This window comes from Rhea pennata, chromosome 3 (assembly GCF_028389875.1).
Source record: "Rhea pennata isolate bPtePen1 chromosome 3, bPtePen1.pri, whole genome shotgun sequence".
Lineage (NCBI taxonomy): Eukaryota > Metazoa > Chordata > Aves > Rheiformes > Rheidae > Rhea > Rhea pennata.
This window is the reverse complement of record NC_084665.1, coordinates 57946051-57973089: the sequence shown is the minus strand read 5'-3', so window position 1 is coordinate 57973089 and position 27039 is coordinate 57946051. Positions and strand designations below refer to the sequence as shown.

The window sequence follows — 27039 nt, the reverse complement described above, 5'->3', positions numbered from 1 at the left end:
TTGCTCCAACACTAGCAGTAGTGCAACTGTGGTAAGGAGGTTAAAGAAAGCTCATCTAGTTGAAAGCTGATAACTTAATCTCACTGGGTTACGATATAGTTCTAAGGCAATGAAAAACTTTAAATTGAGGTTGCTCTGGTCCCCCTTCTCTCTTTCTCCAGTTTCTTTTATGAATGCATTTCTTTGAAATGTAGTAAGTAGGGTGTTCAGTGTACCAAAGAGGGCTGCAAAAATGCAAAAGCCACTGCTACTGTAACATGCTAATGCCCCTTTTATTTTATTAAATCTGAAGTTTAAAAGCACAGAAAAAAATTATAGTATCCAGTTCACTGTTAAATACTTGAATAATAAGTTTATTTTGTCTGCCACACTATAGAAGATTCCCCGAGTTTTCTGCTCTTCAATCATACTGTTACTGTTCAGATTTGCAATGTGGCAGAGTATGCAAATAGCAACTATTCTCTAAAGCAAATGTCACTAATTAGTGCAGTATTGGATGCAGCACTTGAGCCTCGTACTAAAAATAGTCTGTTTACATACTGAAGAATCTTAAACTTCTAGAAGTCAGCATCAAAATCTCAGCACCCAGATTCTGAAACAAGCCAAGTTCCAACTCTGATACTAGTTATGACAATTTCAGTTTGAAAGTATGCCTGTATATTGAGGATATTTGAAGTACAGTAAGACTAGCATTTCCTCTCACAGTAAGTTCTACATGTCTGTTGTGAATCCTGCAAGAACTTTGCAGGCAGAACTATTAATATAAAAATTGTCTGTCCATCCACTTGCTTTGACAGGAAGAGGTTTCACAGTGTAGCTGAACCAAGCTAATGGCTCACTGCCACTAAAAAAAAAATAAAATAAAATAATTTAAAAAAAAAAAAAAAAAAAAAGCAGTCTCACTCTTTTTCTTTTACGACCTCCCCTCTGCTCCCAGCCTTCTGCTTGGAAGCTCAGGGCTCATGTGACCCCTGATTTGGCTTAGCTCACTGAACTGGCAGAGAAATAATCCAACAACAACAACAAAGGAATGGTTTCTGTCAAAAGAAAAAGAGATCAGAGGAACACTAATACAAGGAAATACAGGACACCTCTTTTGATGTAATCAATCATTTAACTGGTTCAGCTATCTTGTGGAACCTCAAACTTAGTGATGGGAACACCTGAGAGAGTGGTAAGAGAAGTAGTGCTTGGGATTTCATTTTTTTTCTTTCACATTGTTTTTAAGATTATTATTAACATGAAACAGAGCAGCACTATCACTTTTCACTTCTATTTTACACTTTCACTTAACATCATTCTATGCCAACTTACCAGAAATACATAATGTAATAAACAAAACAATAACTTACCAACAAATCCTTTTTCTCCGACTAATTTAAGGGCAATTTTATCTGCCAAAATAGAAGAATTCCCATGTGCAATATTAGCAAAAGGTCCGGCATGAACAAATACTGGTGTTCCCTAAAGAATAGAAAATACATATATTTTAATAATATAACAGATAGCTAGGAATGCTAAACCAATAGGCACATGCAGACTGATCAAGATGCTATACAAATCAAAAGCAAATATAATAAGTAAGTGCTAACTGTCAGATAATTTGGTGGTTTTAGGCACATCTGAGGTGCTTCAGATACCACCTCAACTGTCTTTCCATTAAATACATAAACAAACAAACCCCATTGTTATACTAATGATTTTAAAAATTCCCTGGCTAGGGAAAGAAAAGATAAGAAAACAATTCTGGATTATCTACACAGATGTTCTTTACACATTTTGGATTTGGAGCCAATCCTCGATGTATCAGGTAACCTACAGTGCAATCTTCCTCAATTTTTGACCAGAAATACCATTTAAGGAAGACAGGTTTCCATGATCAGCTGCAGGTAACATCCAACAGCCTTATGAACCACAACATACTTCCAACCATATAATAAAAGCTGGTTGTGTCTTTTTTCCCTGCACAATATTTTAAGAGAAGAACCTTTAAAGGCAAACAATTTCCATGTTTTCCACAAAACATTAGAACAACTGGCATACAATGGCAAAATACTTAATTTACTATAACTAATTTGAAGGATTTTTCTTGTACTATTATAAAGTAATATCCCCCATAACTTTTTAATGAGAGACCACTTAAGTGAAATTGACAGGCACCCAAATCAAACCTTCAAAAAACTTATATTTTCCTGTTTTAGTAAAACTGAATACAAATCATATACAAAATATCAACAAACATCTGTTATTATTATTTTATCCAGAAGTGATTACACATAACTAATGTTTTGCTCAGAGCAAAGACAAATAACTTTTTAACCACTAGTATAATAAGCTTCAGGTTCCTTCTAAGATCCCCTTTTTTGAGAGAGAGAGAGAGAGAGAGAGAGTGGGAAAAGGGAATATGCACATGCATAGAGACAGGGATGTTCTCCAAAAGTTAGACAATTAAGGTAGAACCCAAAGACACCTCCACCTCCCTTCACATGTGAGAGAAGAAACAATAGAATAGAAGCAGAAAAAGTAAATAAATCAGGAATTCATGCCCTGTAACAACAACATAAATTATCATCACAACACACTGATGTCATCGCATTTACTTAAGAGATTTTTTTTCCCCTTGCTTTCTGTCTATTAGTGACCACATAATGCAGTATCAATTGGGGTTTAATATACTTGTGCAAAAATTTAACTGGAACTAGGTACATTTTCAAATTAAAATTTAGCTTCCTGTGTTCCAAAGTTTCTTATTGAGATTTGGGTCTCAACCTAATGAGAGGTGGTGTACAAAATAAAATTTACTCCAACCCCAAAGTGCTTCTAACTTGAAGTAAAACATCAAACCACTTCTACCCACCTAAGCTGATCCTCTCTCAAATTTTACTTCTTCTTTAATCCAGTATTTACCCTTCTAGCATTTAAATAAGTAAGGCTGCTGCCTGTTTTCAGTTACTGATTTAAATTAACTGAAACTTTTCTGATTTTTGTTTTATTATTCATTAGGTTTAATTCTACTGTTGTAAGTCCTTAATTTCTTGTGGCAAGCAATTGCAGGGCTGCTCTCATTAGAGCTCAGCATGCATGCCAGCAGATGCCGTATGTGGAAAGCAAGAACACGGCTGCTAAGAGGGTAGTCCAGCCCATACTTGCAGCAGCTATGCGCTTCGTGATGGTCAGAGCCAGAGGATCTCCAACACCATTTCCTCAGTAGTGCTTCAGAGTTTTGCCCACACAGCATGGATGCGAAGGAGGTTTGCACTGAAGGATCTAATATCACAGAATCACAGAACGGCTGAGGTTGGAAAGGACCTCTGGAGACCATCTAGTCCAACACCTCTGCTCAAGCAGCATCACCGAGGTCACCATGTTGCACAGGATTGTATCTACATGGCTTTTGAGTATCTCCAAGGATGGAAACTCCACAATCTCTCTGGGCAACCTGTTCCAGTGCTCAGTCATCCTCACAGTAGAGATGTTCTTTCTCATGTTCACGTGGAGCTTCCTGTGTTTCAGTTTGTGCCCATAGCCTCTCATCCTGTCACTGGGCACCACTGAAAAGAGTCCAGCCTCATCCTCTCTACATCCCTCCTTAAGGTATTTGTAGACATTTGTAAGTTCCCCTTCCAGTCTTCTCTTCTCCAGGCTAAACAGGCCCAGCTTCTGCAGCCTTTCATCACAGCAGAGAGCCTCCAGGCCCTTCAGCTTCTAGTAGGCCGTCGCTGGATTTGCTCCAATAGCTCCATGTCTCTCTTGTCCTGGGGAGACTAGAACTGGACACAGTACTCCAGATGCAGCCTCACCAGGGCTGAGTAGAGGAGGAGGATCACCTCCCTTGGCCTGCTGGCAATGCTCTGCCTAAGGCAGTCCAGGATAACATCAGCCTTCCTGGCCACAAGGGCACATTATGCTGGCTCACGATTAACTTCTTGTCCACTAGAACTCTCAGGTGCTCCTCCACAGAGCTGCTTTCCAGCAGGTCAGCCCCCAGCCTGTGCTGGCACATGGGATTATTCCTCCCTAGGTGCAGGACTCTGCACTTGCCCTTGTTGAACTTCATGAGGTTCCTCTCTGCCCAGCTCTCCAGCCTGTCCAGATCTCTCTGAATGGCAGCACAGTCCTCTGGTGTATCGGCTACTCCTCCCAGCTTGGTATCATCAGCAAACTTCCTGAGGATGAACTCAGTCCCTTCATCCAGGTCACTGATGAGTAAGTTGAACAATATTGGACACAATATTGACCCCTGGGGGACACCGCTAGCTAAAGGGCTCCAACTAGACTAGACTAGACATCCAGAAATTTCATAGACAAGAGGCCCCCTTCTACTGACTTTAAGTCTAAACACAGACTTGGTCCCCTTGGGTTCTACTAGAAGAAAAAGGGGAGTTATGTGAATGGTCTTTTTACAATGGAAATGCTAGAAGAAAAAGGGTCTAGGGACTCAAGGGAGTGAACTCCAGCAGAACCTTGGGAGCCTCAGGCACACCCTGGAATAGAGACGACAAGGTCTTCTTAGACCGACTTCATCTATCCCACTCTGCAGAGTGCCATTTATTTTTGTTACACTCTTAATAAGCTATAAGTGGAAATAAACAGTATTTCAAGGATGCATTCTGCTGACTATTCTCAGTACAAGAAATGTTATTATCAAAGTTTTAGTGAAATAAAATAAGCCCTGAATGCCAATAAATATCTAAAATTATCTGTCAGCTAAAAGGATGTTTATAATACTTACGACTATTCTCCCCTCCTCTCTTCTGTGAGTGGCACTTCACATGTAAACATGAGCTGACCATTACAGGGCAGCCACACTGCAACTACAAAGCGCTGTCCTGTACAGCAGCTGCTCTGTTACGCGTGGTATAAATAAATGCTAAACATTAAGGAATCAGTTCACAAGGAAACAAAGCTGTCATGACAAACATGGATAAATATTATGAAATCATAATGTATATTTCAAACTAATCTCAATTCTACAGCATTAGATGTAAATGCTACTGAAGTCTACAGTTTCTATAGGTGGAGTCAACAGCACTATGCTAGCATTCCCTGCCATGCCATTTCAAGATTTTACTGTCATAAAAAACTGTCAATCACTAACTGAGGAGTGGGTGGCAGGGCTGTGATGGAAATCAACCTGCCTCTGATATCAATAAGCCTCTTTAAAAAAAAGAAAATATACACTTCAATTCACACATTTAAAGAAAAAAAGCATTCACACCTAAGTTGGCAGTTCACTTCTGTGCAAGATTGGCATATTATCAATTTATAATTCTTTTCTGCAGCGCATGCAGAGGCCCCTCAAAAAGCTAACTTAAATCTACTGAGCTGGTAGTTCTTTTCCTGCATTTCTCTGGCTCCTTAGAAGCAACTCTTCAGATTGCCACAGCCCACAGCTTAAAGAACACCCCTCTAAAGGCTCTTCTCCAGATCACAGAAAGGAGTAAACAGGGCTGTCTCTGCAATGGCTACTTCCACCCGCTGCTAACAACACACACTACTTCTCCCAAATCATCTCAAATTAACTGTCAGTATCAGCCAGAAGCCACCATGAAGATCTCCTGCTTCCCCTTTCTCAGGCAATCTTTTTGCCATTGTCCAGTACCAGTGATCTGGAAGATCTGCCTTGGTGAGTAGTTTCATCCCTACTTGCAGGACAAGTGTCCTGCACAGTCAGAGTTGCATTTGTGCTTAGTGCATTTGTGCAATCATATTATTCATTTTTTCACCATAAGCATGGTGTAGACACTGGATGTCCTAGTCACAGGATCTACTGATGCAACTGTTGTCAGATGGAGAGAATTTTCATTCTTAGATAACGTGACCCAAATTGATCTGCACACTGAGAGGTATTCAAAGGGTGACAAAGTTCGTCTTTGAGATTCACGTCAGGAGTGGAGCATAAAGTAGTCCTTTGATCTGCTTTAGCTTGTTGTCATTTAAAAAACAACTCTATAACAAAAAATTGGGGAAAAAATGCCTTGGGCTACTGCAGTCAGGAACCACCTAATTAGCAACAGTTTTTGATGAAGTTCGACAGATGTTTCAGCCATAGCATAGATCAGACCAGAAAAAATACCACATGAAAGGCAGAAACTGTACTGCTTAGAAATGTGAATATAAAGAAACTGAATGAAAGAAAGTGTGAAATTTCCAGAACCAAATGCCTATCAACCAAAAGAAATTATTCTGACATTTATAGGACTGTGTCCTTTAGGACACTACAACAAAACTACATTATTTTCTAACAGATATTCAAGGTGCTGATAGAGTGGCAGATTAAACGCTCAGAAGCAGAGCTACTTTGTGACTGATGCCTAATGCACACAAACATTATCTAAGTGGCAATTTAATACATATTCACTGGCTGTGAAATAGTTCTTGATTCTACGTAATCTCCAATTTCAGCTATCGGATGCTACAGTAAAGTCCTGATGCACATATGCATTCTTCAGGCAGCCTCGTGAAAAAACAGATGAACTTTGCAGGAGGAGTCAGTCAAGCTGGCTATAGTAAAATAAATAAAAGTAGTGTGACTTAAACCCTATTTTTCTAATATTCCTTGAGAGAAGCAAGTTGTCCCGGTCCAAACAGAACAGCAAAAATGTAGTTACCACTTTGACATGCTCTAGAAAATGATCTTTTTACCAGTCAGGGACTGCATTGGTATCCTTCCAAATCCTTCAACTTTTCACTTCTCTAGGAATCATCATGAAATATTCCAGCTATGTGTTTTTGATAGTGAAATTTGCAATAATATGCATTATTCTAGATTTTCCCCAAATGCCTTTGGTTTTCAAAAATTCCTTTCTTATTTACCCTCTTTTCTTCCTCCCTCTCCCCAAGAGCACTGTTCAGCATTGAGCTTCCTATTCAAAAGCCAACATTGGACTGGATAGTCCCAAAGTTAATCTGTATTCTTTCTATTTGGAATTCTTCATGCTGTTGGAAGAAAGCCCACCAGGAGTGTTCATAAGACATTACTTTCAAAAACCAGCAAAGCTTCATTTCGTCTCTGAAGGCACTCTGAAGCACCAAGAGGGAGAAAAGAGCCTCATGTGTTTCTGAAGAGCACAAAATATAACATAGAAGAGAACAGCTTCAGCGAAGCATCTGCTTTCCACTGCCAACAGTGGGCTGCAAGAATCACCATAAATGCAAAGCAAGCGACATACAGGAAGGAAAGGTCCCTAGCAGAGCAAGAGGGGAAACAGAAGGGTGCTTAGGCCCTGGAAACCCAACTTGCCCTTCTGGCACGCACCAGCGGTTCAAGGGTGCCCTGCGCCTTGCTTGCAGCTCTAGGCAAAATTTTAACTGAAGCCAGAAGTCTCTCAAAAAGAAAGAAAGAAAAAAACCCGCTAGGTATAAAACAAGGTTATAAATGCAGCTCGAGCTGACAAGTTAACAAACACAAATGAACATTTGCTAAAATGCCTCTATAGAGTTGACCTCAGCTTGAACCCTGAAAGTTAAGCGTTGTTGCCCGAGAGCCGCACGGACTCTGAAAGCCGGAGAAGAAGGGCAGGCATCTGGACCCGTACTCACCTCTAGCGTCTGCATTAGCGTCGGCTTAATTGCGTCTTTCATCAAAACTGCCAGAGCACCTGTTACGCCCTGAAAGACAAAACAAAAAAAGGTTCACATTTTAAGAATATCAGTGCTAAGGAGGAATGTTTCTGAGTTACACTTATGGTTAAAATAAGACATCTTATGGTTAAAAGGAGAACAAGATAGTGCGTTCAGAAACCTCGATGGACGAGCAGTGTTACACTGTTGAATAACAAATTTATTCAGCTCAAGACTTCTAACATACTGTATTTTCCGAATGTTCCAGAAATATTAATGAATTTACTCTGAATACCCCTAAAACACAGTAGTTAAATATTCTTCCCATTTCATATAGAGACTAGAAACAAACTTACTAAGCAATCAGCATGAGGATGTGCACAGGAATAAAAGAAGGCGGCAAAGCAAAGGCCACTGAGAGACTCGAGAAACCAAGAGGGCAATAACTTGCTAAAACTGCCTGAAGAAATAAAAGATGTATTTCACTTATGACAGAATGGATATCAATAGACCAGATCAATAGCCATCAACTGCCAGAAAGGGTATTTTGCAAGGCCTGTACAAATACATGAGTAATAGGCAGGATGAAAGCAGATACAGGTTTGTCTAGGAATAAATAACTATGAGATTACCATGAGATTAAACACGAGAACTACTTCACAGTGATGAAAGAAGACAAAAAAAAGCTGAGTGAATTGCCACATTGTAGTGGCAAAGGTCTAAAAATTTTGCTGGATATTGAGTATACACTTCACACTGACTGAATTTAAACTAAGAGAAAAAACATGTTGTCACTACACAGCATTCACACTAAGTATCAATGTCCACTTCATAAAAGTTGGCTACAGCATTATGAGATTACAAGTAGAGTGCTATCTGGAAACCACAACCATATATTCCAATTTGTTCCCAAATTACATTGATTTTGCAAAGAAAATGTATTTGGCTTTAAAGAACTAGTTCATGCACTTAAAAAAAAGTACTACTATTGTAAGGAGTGGCTTGTAAGCCTGCCAGAGAACATGAAAAACAGATTTTAATATATTACTGTCTTCAAAAGAAACATCAAAACCAAATAAAAACAGCAGCTGTTGTAAACTGTCTGAAATGAAGGTTTCAAAATGTGGATCTATTCTCTGATTACTTATTAAGAGCCAAACACCATTGTTCAAATAAAGAACCAATTAACCAACATTTGAACAATCAAAATCTGTATGAGAATCCTAATGATAGACAGATCTTAATGTCAAAGTGACTTTAAGATAGGTGATAATTTTATGACAGTATTTTATACAAATAAAAGTTTCTGCTTTCTGAACATAGCACCTGAACCAACCTGAGAAGAAAATGGGGCATCATTTTCAGCCTTGACTAAAAAGAAATTAAAAATAACATAGTAAAATTGGTTTCTACTAAAGCATAGCAAGTGTTTCACCGGAGAAGACTGAACAGCAGTGGAGAGGAGGGCAGGACTCTTTTTGCTCTTTTCATTTTGCAGACTCCCATATCTACAAGTACAAATTGACCTGCAAAGATATAATATGAGAAACTGGTAGCAAGACAATACACTTTTCTCTGATCCCAGTTAACACATGCTAGATTTCCAGAAGTACATGTGATTTTCTAGCAGTTCTATTCCCAGTTTTGGGATCAAACCCTAAAGAAACTCCAGAATCTCAGATCTCTATCACAATTGGTGGCTCCATCTTCTTCCATAGAAGAAGCCATGTGCTCTTCTGTACATATACCCAACTACTCTCTCTTTGGATGTGAACCCAAAGTTGAAAGACTAAGCAAAAAGTAGAAAATATGTTAAAAAGAAAAATGAAATCACTGTCCCTTTTCACTTCCTCACATTCCTTTATACCTACAGATTATTTTAATTGGTAGGATTATAAACTACTTATTCTAGAAAAAGAACTTCAAAAAGGAATGGAGAACAAATTTCACTGTAAAACTAATGTTTCATAAAGGTTCATTTAACCAGTATCCCATAAATTTTCTGCTGTTAGAATAAAATGTGACTTCAATATTTTGTCCATAAATGAGTTTTGGTTTTATGACCATGTAAAAATAACCACTACTTCTGTTGTCTTTGATTTCTTATATTTCAGTCATTTTTTTAAAAGTCCTTTTAAAGTAAGTATATTTTTTTAGAATATTAAATCTGTTCAATATGGCTACTTCCTTTATAGGGATGATTTTACTAATTTAGAAAACTGACACATTTACAAAATAAAATAGTGACTTCCTCAGTCACCACACCCAATTTAAAGGGGAAAAAAATTGGATTGCATTGTTAGCAATATTTTCATTAAAATCTAATTTTAACCCTACTAATTTAGCAAAACATTCTTTCTCCTATTTTAATGAGTTCAAAATTCACATTGGGATAAAAAGCATTTTCAGGGTACTTAATTAATAGATCTATAAGCCTATTGCTTTTCTGCTGTTTGATCCACCCCACAAGTACCCAGAAGTGAGTTTCTCAGGCCAGAACAGTTCTTCCCCTTGACCCTCAGCTGAGCTACAGGATGCTCCTTCACTGTCTGTTAGCAGCCCAAAAACATAACAATTAGCTCAGCTGCTTGCATTCTCTTTCATGGAAAGGAGTACAGCGTACACACCCTGGTCAGCAGGTTACAGGTAACACAAATAAAATCTGAAGAAAAAAATGGTTAATTTTAAAGCTTCTCTTCCCATACCTTCATTTTTCCAGCATTACAGGGCATGAGCTATTCATTTGCTTTCAATCATTACCCTAAAAGAGAAACAGCTGCTGATATTCTCAGTGGATCATCACTGAGATACGTTAGCGCAGAAGAGGCAGTTGTAATAGCTAGTCAGCTTGCTGGAGAAAAGTCAAATGGAAAACTTTACATCAGAGAAACCTTCCACCAGGTCAGTGGCAAGGTTAACTACCCGATCAGTCTCCATCAGCCCTAATACTCTTCTGGGGAAACCTGCCCAAGGACTGGCAAGTGTCAACTCATGCCAGCTGTAGCCATTGGAGCAGAGGATTCAGTTGTCTGCTCCCTGCTGGACAAGACAACCAGCTCATTCAAAGCAAGCATGCAAACAGCTGTTTGCTGACTCGAGTGAAGTTGACTGGAAAGAAGCAAAGAAGAATGCTTTGAGGGAAAAAGAAGGGGAAAAAAAACACCCGCTTTTTCCCCATCCCCATCCTAGTTAATAATGGCTCAGATCCTCTCTCCTCTGCTTCCTGATAGAACTTTATCAATATGATAAAAATAGTGAAGCAAAACCCTCAATAATTCCCACATCTTTATCTTTACGGCAAACTCCATTCTTCCTTAACAGACATGCATCCCTCCACAACAACTCGTAGTACCTGAAGCTGAAAGCAAAGAAAAAAAAGATGCAAAAAGACTCCAATTAGCACATATCGTGTCTATCTGCCTTCCACAGTTCTTTAACTATGTTTTGCATCAACAACAGTCCTTAGAAACTGAACAGCCCCAAAATTTTCATATCTGGCTGTCATGTCTCTGTCAAAATAAAAGTTTCTCGTCGTTCCTCCACACCCCCAGTCTTCCACACAGCCAACAAATAATTGCCGCTGCTAGTTCAAAGTCCTGGATCTGATTTTCAAAACTATTTAAGGAATCAGGCTTCCATTTCTACTTCAGAGGAGAAGGATAAAATTTTACCAAAGAATTTTTCAAAAGAATTAGAGGCTTAGACACTCACACAGCATTTAATCATTTTAACCATATAAGAGCCTAAGGATTGTTAGTTCCCACTAGATCACTCACTCCCAGAAGAAATAAGCAGGATGCAGAATCAAATGTGTATGGATGCCCAGATCTCTTGAGTTTCCCTCCTGGAACTGATCCAAAGCACTTCTTAAAGTTACAACCCTCCAATCTACCCATGAGCCACTCAGGCAAGTGTGCTCCTCAGGATAGCAAAAATCATAGAGCACAAAAAAAGTTGCACAAGTGACAAAGGAAAAACAAACTCAGATGGAGAGCCCACGCTCTCAAACTGACCTCCAGAGAAACAGTCTCTGCAGTCTATCAAAAGTGGAAATGAATGCCAGCACTAGACCACAAGGAGGGTAACTGAGAGTAACTACTGTGAAATCAATAAGGGCATACACTGAAGAGCAGAAAAAAACTTATCAGATTTATGTGTAAGAAAAAAAGTGAAACAGTTTCAGCTCTCCTTTGTTTGAAACTATAGCCTTTAACAAAATTCATGTTTTTCTGCAATATCAGTTCTGAAAAATATTAAACCCCAAATCATTAGCTGAGAAAGACTGCAACAACTTGTGTTTGAAGTAAAGGATGTGCATAATATTTCTGATGAACTGAGCAGAAAAATATTTAAAGCCAATAGATCATTTATGAAAACAAACATGAGGCTTTATCTTTTTTCCTAGAATTATTGACATCTAACAGCATGGTAGAAAAAGTAAACTGAGAAGCAGCTTTATTTAAAAAAATAGTGACATATTTATTTAATATTCTTCACGGTTGATGAAATACTAATCTAAGGCATACATACCTATTTAATTTATTGTGATGATATAGCATGTGTCCATCAAAATTCTACTATATTGTGAAAGCCAAAAAAGCACTTCAGTCTTCAAAATACTGTAGCATGAACAGCATATTTTGGCAAAGAATTCTGCATATTCCACTACAGAGGCTAGATATTTAATCCATTACTCTTGTAGAAGGAGTCTTCTCAATTCATGAAGTATTCCATTTATCTTTTTTTCCTGACTCCTAGCCTTCCTCCACATCTGGTTTATATCTGTCAATGTATATTTTACATTGTGCTATTGTATTACGATAAATACATTGCATATAAAGTCAAAATTAAGAGAAATTGTATTTTTGTGAAGTCTCTTTTGTGTACATCTAGAAACAAATGATAGGAAAGAGTTTAGGGGTTTTGGTTCAATTAGATTTCAACAAACTAAGGATTACTGTCAAACATTTAAGCTTATAAAAAGTAAATCTGGGCAACATAGAAAACACGATCCCCAGAAATTTCTTTAGCTTCAGGTAGAACTGACCTCCACCACTCATTATTAAGGTTGTGTGACACTTCCCATTACAAAGGAAGGTATTTAAAGGTATGCCTTTAAAATTTGTTAAAACTACATGCAATTGCAATTACTTGGGCTAAAACATTCCATGCCAAGTCATTACAGTAGATTTAAGCTTTTAATCTTTATTTTATGAAAATTCAAAACAAAATGATTGAGCTGCTCCTGAAATGACAGTATTGTTTTTCCTACATTCAGGGGTTGTCTTTTCTTTCCAAGCTGTAAAGCTTTACCTTCTCTCTGCTCCTGATTTGGAAAAAGGATGAAAACTCAGGAGGAGAGCAGCTTTGTATCAAACCTCTTACCACCTCTAAAAATTTGCACACGACATAAACCTGGGGGAAACCCAAGATCACAGTTCGCTGGCATTCATTAGTAGTGAATGCTTAGCACTGCCCCGTGCTCCCCATCACACTTAGCTGCAGTGGGCTGTGAGCTTTCTGCATTCACTTGGCTGCAGCAGCTACAGCAAGAGTATGCACCACGCTGCACCAGCTCGGGGTTCAGACATCTGGACTGCAAGCAAATATCCCTTCTCCTGGGATGCTACAGGCATCCTCCTAACGATGAGGGGTCAAAAGCTGGACCTGCAGCAGGCACAGTAACGGCACCGGCAGCACAAGCAGCAGGAGGAAGAGCTGATTATGCAGTTAAAGCCTGGAAAGAGTAGGTTTAGTTGCAAGCTGTTGCAAGAGACTGAGACTAACAAACAATGGGAAGAAATCAGGAGCAGAGGTGAAGAAACAGCCTCACAGAACTGAAATATATCTTTTTTTGTGTACATGAATCAGCTATTCATTCCAGAGGATTCAACTAGTTGCAGTACACATCTGCTATTCACAAGGTCTCTTGTCTTGTACAAAATATCCAACATCTAATTTGGTAAAGAAATCTTAGTCAGAAGACAATCTACTGATTTCCCTTTGGGACATTTCTTAAATCCCAACACCAAGGCATCTGAGTGCTTCACCATCAATAATAACTCCTGCCTGTTTTCAGAAGAAATAACATCATCCACATGGACTGAAGTCAAAAGTATTCACTTATTATGGGTGCTCAACTTGAGATATGTAAAAATCGTTTCCTTTAGTTCAAAGTTCTTGATGATATCTCAATAGATTTTCACTGTTTAGTTCCTGGGTACCAAACCAAACTGAGGAACATACAGCTCCTCATGAACTGTAAGAATTAATTTGTATGGACACAACATTACACAGAAGCTTTGCAAAAAACACAGGAATAGAATTCAGCTCTCCATAAAGGCTCTCTTCTGCCTTAACCATGAAATACTTTCCTTTTTTCCTGCAGTTCTCACCCCCATTTGTAACACATTGTGCAACAGAGCAGGCAGGAACCTCTCCATTTCATAATCCTTTCTTTGTACTACACGATGAAGAGATCTTGCACACAACAAAAAAAGTAATGGCATAGCTACAGATGGTCACAATATATATGTTTGTGACCAATATTTTTTTCGGGCAGTTTTTCTTTATTATAATACCGAACACTGTTTTAAAGAAGTGCTGGAAGCATATGTTCAGCACAAGTAACACTATTAAGTGATTGAGACACTAAGCATAAGTTTTTTTCTAAAGGAAAGGCCAAACAAAACCTAATTAGAAACACACATTTTACTGAGTGCTACTTTCATTTTATGGGCATCAAAAATTAAAAGTTTTTTTGTGCGCTGTTCATAATTTCAGTCCTACCATGCTACTGGTACAGAGAAATTAAAGGGGAAAGAGACTACGCAAAAACAACTGTTTTCATTTAGCAAACTGCGGAGCATTCAGTGTTTGAAAAGTAGGTTACATATTTTGTGGTACTAATACCTTGAAATACAAAGGCAGTATCAAGATTATTTTAATCAACTTTAGATGTACAGTTTTAATCCTGACATTGAACTATTTTAAAGTTTCTGCATATGCATTACAATGTAAGTAATTCCCTCACCCCACCCCACTGGGCCAACACTAAGGTACACAATTGAAAAGGAATATCAAAACTTTAATGGCTCAAATATTAAATGCAATTATTCATAGTTATCATACCAAAATTTTTGACAGGTGCAAGGGTGCCTTAAGATTTGAATTTCCTGCATAATTTTCCTGCATAATAGTTGACTTTGTTTGAATTTTAATGATGACTTCACTTAGAATTTTTTGCACTCTTATCTTAATTTCAATCTTAAATCCAAGAGAGTTAGATATTATTTTTTCATTTCCTTGTTAAAATGGAGTTCATTATGGTTGTGAAGGTATTCCTGCCTCACATGTTTGCTATCTTTGCTGAGAAGGCAGCATCCTGGTTCTTTCCCTCATTCAAAAAAAAAAAAAAAGAAAAAGAAAAAGAAAAGCAGTAAGCTTCTGCAGATGTCCACACAAAAGGGACAAACAAGAGAATACACTGTGCTTCAAATGGGAAATTAGTCTGCGTGATACAGGCAGCTATGGTCAGCAGAGTGATACGAAATCATAGCTCCAAGGCATACTGCAGTTGCTACAAGGACATATTTAGATGACAGGTAACATATGAAAGGAAAGCATTATGGTATTTATTATATTTAGGGTGCACTGCCAACCTGCAGTATATGATCTTAATTTCACCAATAGGCTTCAGCATACAAGTAATGTAATGTTACAGTAAATTAGTAGCAATCACGGTGAACTTACTCTTGGCATACGGGTCAGATGACAAGGGCTTACTGGCAGGTAATGGCTGTACCAGAACTTGCCATACCCAACCATGGGTGAGTTTCCAGCCATGGTCCACTGACTCACAGCCACCTACAGGGCTAGGATTCAGTACAAAGGACATAAGGACTTCTTTCAGAAGCTGAAGTAGAGAATGAATAAGCAGCAACTAACAAACATAGGTGGGAAAAAAAAATTCTTAATCCTGTAAAGAGATAACCCTGTCCCCAGCAGTTACAGTACCTTATGAATCAGGAATAGCTTGTTTTAATTTCAACTTAGTAGTGTAAGCATTCATGTGGTAACTATCATTGTAACATCTGATCACCCTTGGCAAGGACAGTAGCAAACATTACCAGCTCTCTCAAATAGAAGCCCACACTTTCACTCCCCCAGCACTAAATTCGTTTGCCTTAAATATTGTGGAAATCTATCCAAGAGATTCTGCAGACCAGAGACTTTGTGAACCAGATGTTACCAAAAGACTTGGACAAGTTAGTTTTACATCTTGTTCTCATTGCAGGCAAGTTTTGGCCCAGATGATGATCTTTCTTCGATATCCAACCGTGCTGTTCAAAACAAAAACCATGGCATGCACCTGCTCTTCAACTGATTCAGAGGCAAAACAAATGAATTAAATGTTATTCACAGGTGTACAGCACTGTACATACCAAATCCTCTGCTGTTACTGGTTGTCCCTTTTTATCATTAGCCACCACTATTTTTCCCAGCCTCTCCTTCATATCTGCCAGGCTGGTGGTAAGTGCCAGGATGGCCATAATTTCACTAGCAACAGCAATATCAAACTGAGCCTGTAAAATAAAAATAAGAATCATGAACCAAATCAAAGTCAGGTCAAATATTCACAAGGAACTGTCAGGAACAGACTCAGGAAAGACAGATGTCACACTGGAATTTAAACAACTCTAATTGGTAACCCACTTCATACACTTTGTTTCTATTTCCTCATTAATACTGTATTTTACACATCATTTACTTGGGGATCAGTCTTGTATACTGCTTAACCCCTCAGCTCCCATTATCCTTAGCAGAATCTCCCTGAAGGACCAAGAATTTTTTTACTCTGGAAGAAAAAAAAAAGAGAGAGAGATCAGAAGTATTTTCAAATTTTCTGGCACAAGAAGAGCACTGGGCTTTTTTTCCCCTCTATCTGCAAGGCCTCTCCAAAAGGTTTTTTTTAATAAAAATTCTAGTTCCAAAAACATTCTTGTTACATTTGATCATTCTTTTTCTATACAAATTCAAAATTTAGAGTTTAGACTGCCAGGCCTTGAGCTTGAGCTATGATGACGTAAAACATATCCACCTCTGCATCCCCATGGTTCACGAACAAATATATAGGGAAAGAAAAGAAGAAGAAAAACAAGAACTATTTGCAGCATTAGACCTATTGCTGTTGTAGAAATATATTCATATTGTGTAGTACTTTAACATAGTATGAGCCATGGTCCTTACTTTTATGAACTTGCAATATGCATTAGTAATATGTGTACTGTTTTACTATCAGAAAAGCCCAGGCCATGTACTGCTAGCAAATGAACAGAGACGAAAGGCACAGCCACTAATGTATTATGTGAGAGGAATGCAATGTAGGGGTGAGGAACTACAGCCTCTTTAATAATTTCTCCAGCTCCAGCAAATTTAAGTCTATACAAAATTTATGAATTTACATCACACTATTACCTACGTAGAAAAAGACACTTGGACTGGTCCCTATTTCAGGCAAGGCTCACCTCTGTGCACTTGCATGGTTAGGCAAAACTCATGACGACACCTAAACACTTTCCTGGACTGGGTCTCAGGCAGGGAGACATATGCCATAAAAAATGAAAACTAATTCTGTAATAGGGATGTTCAGGCTAGGGATTCAAATGAAATCCTGATGTTAGAAAGCAAATTATTTTTTTCTCTGGAAGTATTAGAGCATACAACAAAATAATCGAGTGAACATTATTATTATTGCTGAGATGATATGGATGCTACAGTCTCTGAAGGTAGAATATGCCCTGGAAGACATTGAAGCATATGTAATACATGCAATCAGCCTGAGAAAACTATGCCTAACCCGTATCCTGGAATACTATCTGACTTTATCAGGATGTTCATTAAGAGAAAAAAAAAAGTTTTTATTACATGTATTACCGTTTTTACATAAAATATAAAAAGAGTTTTTACACAAAACGTAGAAAGGACAGGAAAAACAATCCCGGATTGTTTTCTTCACCTGGCTTGAAGAGTGACACAATATTTTATTGAAAAAATAGGCACAAGATTGTGATAGCAGGTGCTATTTTGACTCTGACAATCTTTATACACCTCTGAAGTGCTGACAGAAGCCTTAGCTGTAAAGCCAGTTCTTTACTGATGAAAGGATCCACCCACATGGATTCAATTGCAGGATCAAGGCCATCAGTCATGTAATACTCTTTAGAAACCACAGCATCCCTGTTCATTAAAATGCAGGCTTTTGTGCCTGCTGTGCTCTGCCATTTTACACAGATGTCATTGATTTTAAAAGCGCTAGAGCATCACTCCAAATATTTATAAAATGCTTCTGTTAGCTATGAAGTCCTGTTTTATCTGGCTCTCTGGTGAGGCTCTGAAATGAGTTTCTCTAATTGGTCTTTATTTCTCAAGTCAGTAAGACTATGTTAAAACATGAATGGATATGTGCATTAGTCCAGTACAACAAAACTGGATGCATCAAGGTCATTTTAGCCAAAGCAGTACAGGAGTAACAGTCTTGCTTGAGAATCTTATGTCGACTAGCATTTTATAATAAAGCAACTCGCACTGAGGTCAGCAGCATAATTATGGTCGTAAAACAGTGCACAATAAGGCTGTCAGAACCTGGCTCAAACCTAACAACCACAATGTCACTGAAATACATCTAAACACTGGAAAACATCTCAAGTTTCAAAGATGAGAATTAGTTGATTAAAATTTTTCTACATTATAGAAAGAAAAGTCTCTACTCCATGTGCTCAAAAACAAAACAAAGCATTATCTCCCAAATTCGTCTAATTTAATCGACCGTTCTAACTGTTGCACTAAGCAGAAACATTAAAAATCCTGCAAGACTTACTCCTTATTGAGGCACAAAATCTAAAGGAGATCTGAAATGTTATAGAAAAATTAAAGATGTGAGTTGCATAAGGCCTCATCTATACCACAATAACTGTTTACTTTACCTCAAATTGGTCAGAACCTCAAGAATTAAGTTATCCAGAGTGTTAAATTACAATAATCTTCCTTGAATTAGAAGCAACTCCAGATTACAATGAGTTTGCTCCACCTAACATTGTTACTCTACATCGCCTTGTCTCATAACTGGATTTACCCACATAACCCAGGTATCCTTGTTCAGGTAGTAGCATTGAAGTCTGACCTTCAATTTAGCAGTAAGTTTTTTAATAAACTTCCAACATAATATACACAAATTTTTCAAGTACTTTCAACACATTGTGCAACATACATTGAACTGTTCCTGAAACTTCAGACTCTGTTATTCATTAACATGATCAGCTTCATTGCAACACTATTACACAGTATCAACAGATGTTAGCATTGTAATTCAAAGAAATTTACTGAAAGAGTTATAGATGGGCAAATATCTTTTAGTCTCTAAATCAAAGTCTGTCCAGAATATGCCTTTACATACCTGACGGACAAATCCTTTCTCAGTATTTGCTTGGCCAATTGTTATTTTTCGCAGGAATCTGTCGTTTGTGTCCACCACTAAAATAAAAGTAAAAGCAAAAGATATTAACAAAGATTCAGAGATCTGGATTCTTTCCAGGCATTTTACATGTTTTTACCACACATAAGATTCAGCTACTTACACAGTACAGTGTAACCAGATAAACATGCTTCTGCATGTTATCAGTGGTACTGGCTTGGTCTCTCCCCCCCAATTTCACACCTTTAGATGACAGGTTGAAATAACACAAGCACTATTTCTCTGAAGAATATTTGAACCCAAGAGATGCTTAACATTCTGATGTATGTATTAATATATTTTACCTACACAAGAAAAATCTGCCTTGGTAGCTACAAAGCACCTCAGACCTAGCTCAAATCATAGCCTTTTTATTCACTTGTTAAAAGTTGATTTTTAAAACTACAGGATGTAGCTTAAACTTGGTCTGTTTTTCTTTATAAGGATGATTATGTTGTCCGATTGGTTCTTCCAGACAAGCCACTTTATTGCACATCACAGTAACCAACTCCACATTCAGCTGGGTAGCATTCAGATAATTTTTTTTCCAACTGCCAAAAGCAAGCATCTGCTATTTAACATAACTTCAGTTTCATACAACTGTCTTCCTAACCTGGAAACACTTGGGGTATTGGAAGCACACTCCAAACCATCCTGTGGAATTGCTAACGTCATTTACATCACAGCAATCCAAGTTCTCTGTTCTTGCACTGATAACAAATTCAGACATGCCTTTGTAGGAATCAAAAGAAAGGACTATGACCTGACCACATTTCTTAGGAGGAAACATTAGGAGGATGTTTCTCATCGTTAGAAGCAAAGACCAGACTGCAGAACTTCTCCTTCCCTGGGATGGTGATCCCTACACAAACGAGCTCCCTCTTTCTTACAGTCTCTTTGGCCCTACAATCTTTTGATCCTTCCTACAGCAACCCTACAAAAAGAGGTAGAAGGTTCTCTTGAACAGTTTAACCTGCAACCTGACAATCAGGTCATTCTTCTGGGAGATGCAGATTTGAGCCCTGTTCAGTATAAGGCAGAGAATCAAGGACTTCCCTAGGAGTGGCCTGTACTGAAGGCCAGTGACACCATCTCTTCCCTCAGTTCTCCTGCTGTTTTTAGAGATTAGCAGATTTGTTTGTGCAGAAAAGGCCAATGTGATCACCTAGGAACAAGAGGGATTTTGAATCTCAGTTATACACAAGTCCCAGTAGACTGATAAAGGCAAGATTTCAGTCACATCCATTTCTTGGTCATTTCACATGGGGCTGTTGTAAATATGTCACATATGCTTTCTTCCATGGTATTCAGGCCCCTGATTTCCTCAGGAATTCTGTTTAAGGGATGGCATAAAGCAGATGTGGTTACCATATTTTAGTTTCTATTTATTTATACCATTATCTTGGTTTCTATTTATGCACAATCATTCTCTAAAATACTACAGTACTGGCAAGGACTGTGAACAGAGCTCAGTAGGAGGAAGCAGCAGGCTTGTGCCAAGCTGTGGGACCATATGCTACGGCAAAGCCATACGGCAAGTTGATCTCTCAGGCACAAGCTTATCCCCTCTCCTCATAGGAATCTCAGTCTCATGACAGCCTTAAGCAGACCTGACTGTCCCTCCTGCCTACCCATACTGATGAGAGCATGAACCAGCCTTCACGTCAGCTTGAACAGCTAGTGGGCTGCTTTTTATCCAGGCCTTTCCAGTGGATTCATGCAAACTGAATACCCTTACCATCAAATTGTAACTACCACCTGCAACTCTTTCTGGTCTCTCAGTTACATCAGCTCTCTCATCATAGTCAAAATTAATTCCTCAGGAAGATTCCAACAGCTGCACTTAGAAGCAGAAAAATATGGAAGAATTGTCTTTGCTACAGAAACAATTTTTACTTCTTTAACCTGCCCTCCTTCTTACCCAAAGCAAACACTGAAGGAAAGATTAGGTTCAACCAAAGTTAATGTTAGGTTTAATGCATCTACTTCTTGATCCTCTAGAAATATAAACAGGATCTGGATACCATGGAAAGGGGCAGGAGAGGGGAGCTTTCCTTCTTTTTAGTGTGTTGTGCCTGTTAGGTTTTGTGTAAGATGACAATGAACTTTAAGCTTGTGACACTTCCTAAGGAGATAGATCCTGACTGTAATTCATTTTCAGACAATCTGACAGCTCTCTCTTTTGCCCTATAGAGTAAATTTCCTGGTAAGTTCCAAGCTTCACAGACATATAGATTGCAGAAAGAGTCCCAAAGAAAACACTTTCAAAGCTATCTAAAGCATTCCTAAAACCAGTATTTTTTCCCGTAATGTTTAAAATGTGCACATCATACAGATTTGTGTGGGATAAAACTTTCACTAGCATTTGTTTGAGATGAATTGAATAATTCATTTGACAGTTGTTGAGTAACCTTGCCTCCTCCCAAACCTGCGCTGATAAAAACAACGAGTCGTATTTCACTATTATATTAGTCCTCTATGCCCACATAGGTCTCTTCCATGCACAAACACTGTGTGACTAATAAGAAACATCTTACACCACATTCCCCAGTACTATCTGGAGAAAATATCCCAAGTCAGAGACAGTGTGCACATGAAGAGTACAGTAAAGCGCAGCTAAGGCTCCTGACTTCTCAGTTGATTTTGTACTGGTGATACTCAGTCAAATACTCCATTCAACAATCAACTTTGATCATTAGGAAGAAGAGGTGAAACCATACTGCATCTTTCACCTCTTCTTCCTAACAATCAAAGTAACAGCTCCATGCTTTTTTAAAAAAGTAAATTAATAAAATACTAAAAAAATGGACATTTATGTAGTCTTTGAGCTACCCAGGCTGCTGACTGAGGAAAAAGAGGAAAAACAAGTATGGTAACTATAAATAACCTAAACGCACAATAACAACACTTAAAAACAGGTGAGATGTATAAAATGCAAAAAACCAGTCTTGTATGTTTTTAAGGTTATTTACTGATATGCAAGAAACAACGGACATATTTAAACTTTCACGGAGTAATCTATTCTTCAGAATATTAGCAAAGTCTCTTGAATTACTGCAGATGTTTAACCAAGTTTAAATAAAAACATTGTAATTTAACAGCCAAAAAGTTGGTTTTCTGATTACACACCTCTTTGCCATGTTATGGTAGATGGGTCAATATCAAGGCGCACAAATTTGCTGATCTCCTCTTCTGTTAAAGTACTAGGATCAGTCTTATTTATTCCCAGCCTCTAGAGAAAAGAAGATAAATAAAGGCAGTAAAGTGACTCTTCAAAAGGTATTGCTGCTTTGGCTTTCCTCCTTCCCGTTAAGCAAGCTTTTGGGAAAAAAAATAAGTCAGGACTGAAACTATTTATAAAAGCACACAGGAAGAAATCTGTTACTAAAATGGGCAAATGTGGATGGAGAAGAGAAATGAAAAACGAGAAATATTCATAGGCTATTAAATTAAAGATCTCTTTCTTACACAGAAGCAGCTCTTAACAAAAGCCAAGGAGAAAAATCAACATTACTGGTCACTTTGAAAAAGATAATTAACTGCTTATCCTGTTTTGAGGATGTCTGTGAAAGACCCATGTATTATCTTGTGTGAACTCTCTGAATGAGAGAAAAACTTCTGCTGAAACAGCCCACAACCCATTAAGCCATTCATTTATAATGAATGGGTCAATACATCCCGACTTCATTTTAACAAATCAAAAATGTTTTTTTTTTTTAAGTGAATCTACACAGAGGTGGATCAGAAAACTATGTTTAAGAATTGTTGTCCTGCAAAGTCTTTATCCTCTCTGGCATTAGAAAGCATTCCTCAGTGAATTAACCACCATGTATACACTTCAGTATTAGACATCTAAAAAGTCTGTAGATATTAATATTCTTGCATTTGAACACAGAGGCACTGAGTGTCGATTAATTACATTATGTTGAAAGTAGGCATACAGGCACTCAGCGCTGAGAACAAAGAGCTACACCAGCTGTTTCCCTATTTAAACCAAAGCTCATTTCCAGGAAGTTGAGGACAATATTTTGAGCGTGTTAAAGGCGTTTCCTCCATGCGCCCTATCGAAGATCAGTCTCTCGGACTGCCTGTGAAGAATGCTTTCAAAAGCAGGTGCAGGCACTGGGGCACTTCCCGCTCTACTGAGAGGGAGAAAAAGCTGTTGAGAACAGCCTGCTGCTTTTGACACTTGGAAATTGCTGCCTACAGATTTTCACTCCAATTTTAATGGAGCAAGGCTTATGTCTTCAATGATCAGTGCCTTGTTAAATCTTTTTTAATCCATTGATTGATTTTAATCAAATTTGATGGAGTTAGCAGAAGTCTTAGAGATTGCTGCCTACACATTTCATTTCATAGGCAGGCAGATAAAGGATAAATATCCCCAGAGTGTCTCCATCAAGGGAATGTGGTCAGAAATCAGCGTCCACCCGCTCTGTTTGATGTATCAGGCAGAGACGAGGTACCACAGCCAGCGACCTTGCACACATATTGCTCCAATGCAAGAAACACAACCTTGTGCACATTGACAAGCCAAACACAGTAAGAGGAATAAGAGGAAGCTAGAAGAATTGAGGGAATGGGTTCAGGGAACTTAAACAAAAAAAAAAAAAAAAGAGAGAGAGAGATGCTGTGGATGCAGGGAGGGCACTGGAGGTTTGCACAGAGTTGGGGGTATCCATGAGGGGAAACAAGGAACATTGATGGAGAGTCATAGTGGAGTCATGCTGGAGGGCAACGTGAATATTGAAGACTTGCAAAAAGTCAGAGGCTGGGAGCTGGAGTTACTACCTAATGCCCTAACTAAGGGCAAGAACAAGGCATAGAAAAGAAAAATGGATTTAAATTCAAAGGAAACTAGGCTTCATTAGTTCTGTCCTCCAAAAGACAACTTAGTTCTAAAAGACATTATCTAAACAGTGCAGAGTAAGGCTAACAATCAAAAATGACAGTTTTACAAATAAAACAGTCTTATCTTTAGGAGGCTCCATTGGCTCATTCTTAAAAACAAGGTAATTTCAAGTGAGCAAACTTCATTACAAAGGCATGCTTTTTGCCACCATCCCTTAGCCTGAACCTAGATGAAAATCCACTTGTACATGTTGTATCTTTTTTTCTTAATCTATGTGTTTAGGCAGGGCCTGTTAACTTTAGAGGCTAAACTCCCCAACGATAACATTTGCACAGAGCATCTTTCAACAGAGGCTGACAGCAAAATTTTCAGTCGTTTCATAGCTTTCAGCTATCATCCATAGGGAGGGCTGGGTACTGGGACGAAAAAGTGAGCAGACCATCCATCACAGTCTCAGACATCTGTGCCAAATCCAAGCAGCAAGTAAAAGGCTGATGGAGTAAGACACCGACCTGATATGGACAAGGAGACAAAGAAAAGCCTGGGACAGAAGCAATGAAGAGGTAGTAGAGGAAGAGTCTTTGGCCTCCCTAGCTTAGTGGAGAAAAAGGTAAAAAGCTGAAGAGCAGGGGAATAAGAAAAGTAGTCCCTGAGGTAAGACAAAGAGCTAGTAAGAAACAGGATGGGACCTACTGTACTTACAAGTCCAAATCATGTATGTAACGGAGGAGTCTCAACCTTAATAATCTTTGGACAAAAATGCAACCCCCTCACTCCCATAAAGTTACATTTTACCATCTAAATTTTATTTTTATTTATAAAGAATCATCAGATAACATGCAATTCACAACAAAATAATTCAATTATAATGGAAATTGTAATGTACTTATTTGAATCTTAAAAAGCTAAACACTTTTATTCAGTTGCAGTTCATTTGACAGACAAAAATCTATCTCTACTACAGAGATGCTTGGTATGCTACACACAACAGAAACATCACCCCCACCTCATAACCTATACACCAGAGTGCGAATGAGGGTTAAATGAAAACATCCGAATGTTCTCCTGAAAATTTATGTGAGACCTTCTATGCCACAGAGGCAAACAGGTATCATCCATATCTTCATTTAGGGTCACCCAGACAACTGAGCAGCCCAAAAGCTTAAAATGTTACTAGCACATATCTTTTAAAAGCAGAAGCTGGTATTACCTCCCTCCTCCTTTTTACCCCCTATTTCCACTGCAGCTGTGTGTGCACTTGGCAGCCAGTCATCGCCATTCAGTGGCTCTGAGGCAACACTGGTCAGGCTTACACATGGATGCCTCAAAGGCCAACAACATCACGGACCTGGATGCAGAAGACTGAAGCCGCCCTTAAGGTTCACATGCAAAACTACCCTTCCCCAGCAGCAGTGGACCGTGCTGTTCTCCATTTACTTTTCTGACTGGCAGTGTCAAATCTGGATGCGTTATTCATTTATGACTTGCATAGGAAGCTCTTCTGGAAATATTCACAAAGCATGATGGGATGCAAAAATACACTATGGAAACAAATGCATTTCTATCTCTCTAAGGAAGAACACTGTCAAATAGGCTTTAAAAAATTCCCAGAAGCATACGCTACAATAAACTTTCAAAACCAGAAAATATTGTCGTATCAGAAAATCTGAGCTTTCATATGTGACTTTGCCATAATAGGAAAAGAATTTTAAAAATTCTAACCTTAATATTTCATCAGGAAAGACACAATATTTACAAAATATTATTGGTTTATTTCTGAGGAGAAAATAGTGAAAATACTAGTTACAAAAATAATATCAAACTCAGATCCTATTACTGCAAGGAAGATGCTTTTAGAGAAAGTCCGGACTCAATAAATTCCTGAGCAAAGTTTGTATAAACTCAGTCCCATACCTCAAATAACTTGCAACAAGTTGCAGTAAGAGAAAATGTTTTATGAAGAGACACTGTAATTGAGGGGAAAATACATTAACAACTTACTCTCAGACGGGCAAGCTGAATAGCAGAAAATCCTCTCGCACCATTAACTACTGGAACCAGTCTATTATACAAAGCCTAGAAAAACACATGGCAAGTTTACATAAGAAAAAGTTACAACCAAGAAGTATTTATATGAAAACCTGATGTTTTTATTTTATTTAGATTAATTCCAGTAAAATTTCCCAACTGTCTAAGTTATGGACTTCTGGTTAGCCATTAAAAAAAAAATCTGAGAAGGTTGGTAGGCTTTCAGTAATGCCTATGATTTAGCAGTCTAAATTCAATTACCAGAATTATTGTACTTACATGTCTCCCAGAAAAATTAAGTATTTTGGAAACTGAGATCCCCTTTAAACTTTTAACCACTTTAACCAAATTTTAACCAACTACAGTATTCATACTACCATTATCATTACCATAATTTTTATCACAATAGGCAAAAAAAAAAAAGAAGATTTTCCTTTCCCTTCTCCCTGCAAAGATTCAAATTGTATTTGTGTTAAGGTCACAACAACCTTAGTGGAAGAGGAGAATCTTATTTGTTTTCTTCACAGCCTCCTCTTCTTAGGGTACATCATAACCAAGAATACCTCATAAGCCAGACTTCTAGCTTTAAAAGGAGTTTATAAATTATTAACAACAAGATTTGTAGGAAGAGAGAACATGTTTTATTAGACTATTTAGTACAGTCTGACAGCTTTGTCAACTATTGTTGACAAGCTTTTGGGCACATCTTAAAGATTATTTTAAGAGAAGGTATTTGACAAAAATATGTTCTATAACTGTCATTTCCCAGCAGAACATAGAATGACCCTAGCAATAACTTCCGTTCATATGGAGAAATCGTAAACAGATAACCCATATTTTACTTTGAAATACAATTCTATAGAAAAACTGAAAAGAAAAAATGTCATGTGGATATTAGAAAATAATTCTCACCTTATCAGACTGAGTATTTTCATGCAAGATCCTAGCATCAATAGCAGCAGCCAGCAAATTATTCGCAGCAGTTATAGCATGTATATCTCCAGTCAAATGAAGATTGAACTATAGGGTGAAAACAACAACAACAAGTTTTAAGAAACAATTTAACTCTATCTGTTAATCTCAG

General features: G+C 38.0%; 1 protein-coding gene across 1 annotated transcript in view; it reads right to left on the bottom strand.

Annotated features, from left to right (window-relative positions):
- The window catches only part of MTHFD1L (methylenetetrahydrofolate dehydrogenase (NADP+ dependent) 1 like), a 162368-nt gene that overhangs the window by 93781 nt on the left and 41548 nt on the right, over positions 1-27039 (bottom strand). Inside the window, exons 14-20 of the mRNA XM_062572378.1 lie at positions 26868-26975; positions 25929-26003; positions 22205-22307; positions 19019-19095; positions 16008-16148; positions 7543-7611; positions 1353-1464 (exon numbers count right to left, since the gene is read on the bottom strand). Of these exons, the coding sequence (XP_062428362.1) occupies positions 1353-1464; positions 7543-7611; positions 16008-16148; positions 19019-19095; positions 22205-22307; positions 25929-26003; positions 26868-26975 (685 nt within the window). The remainder of the gene's footprint in view (positions 1-1352; positions 1465-7542; positions 7612-16007; positions 16149-19018; positions 19096-22204; positions 22308-25928; positions 26004-26867; positions 26976-27039) is intronic.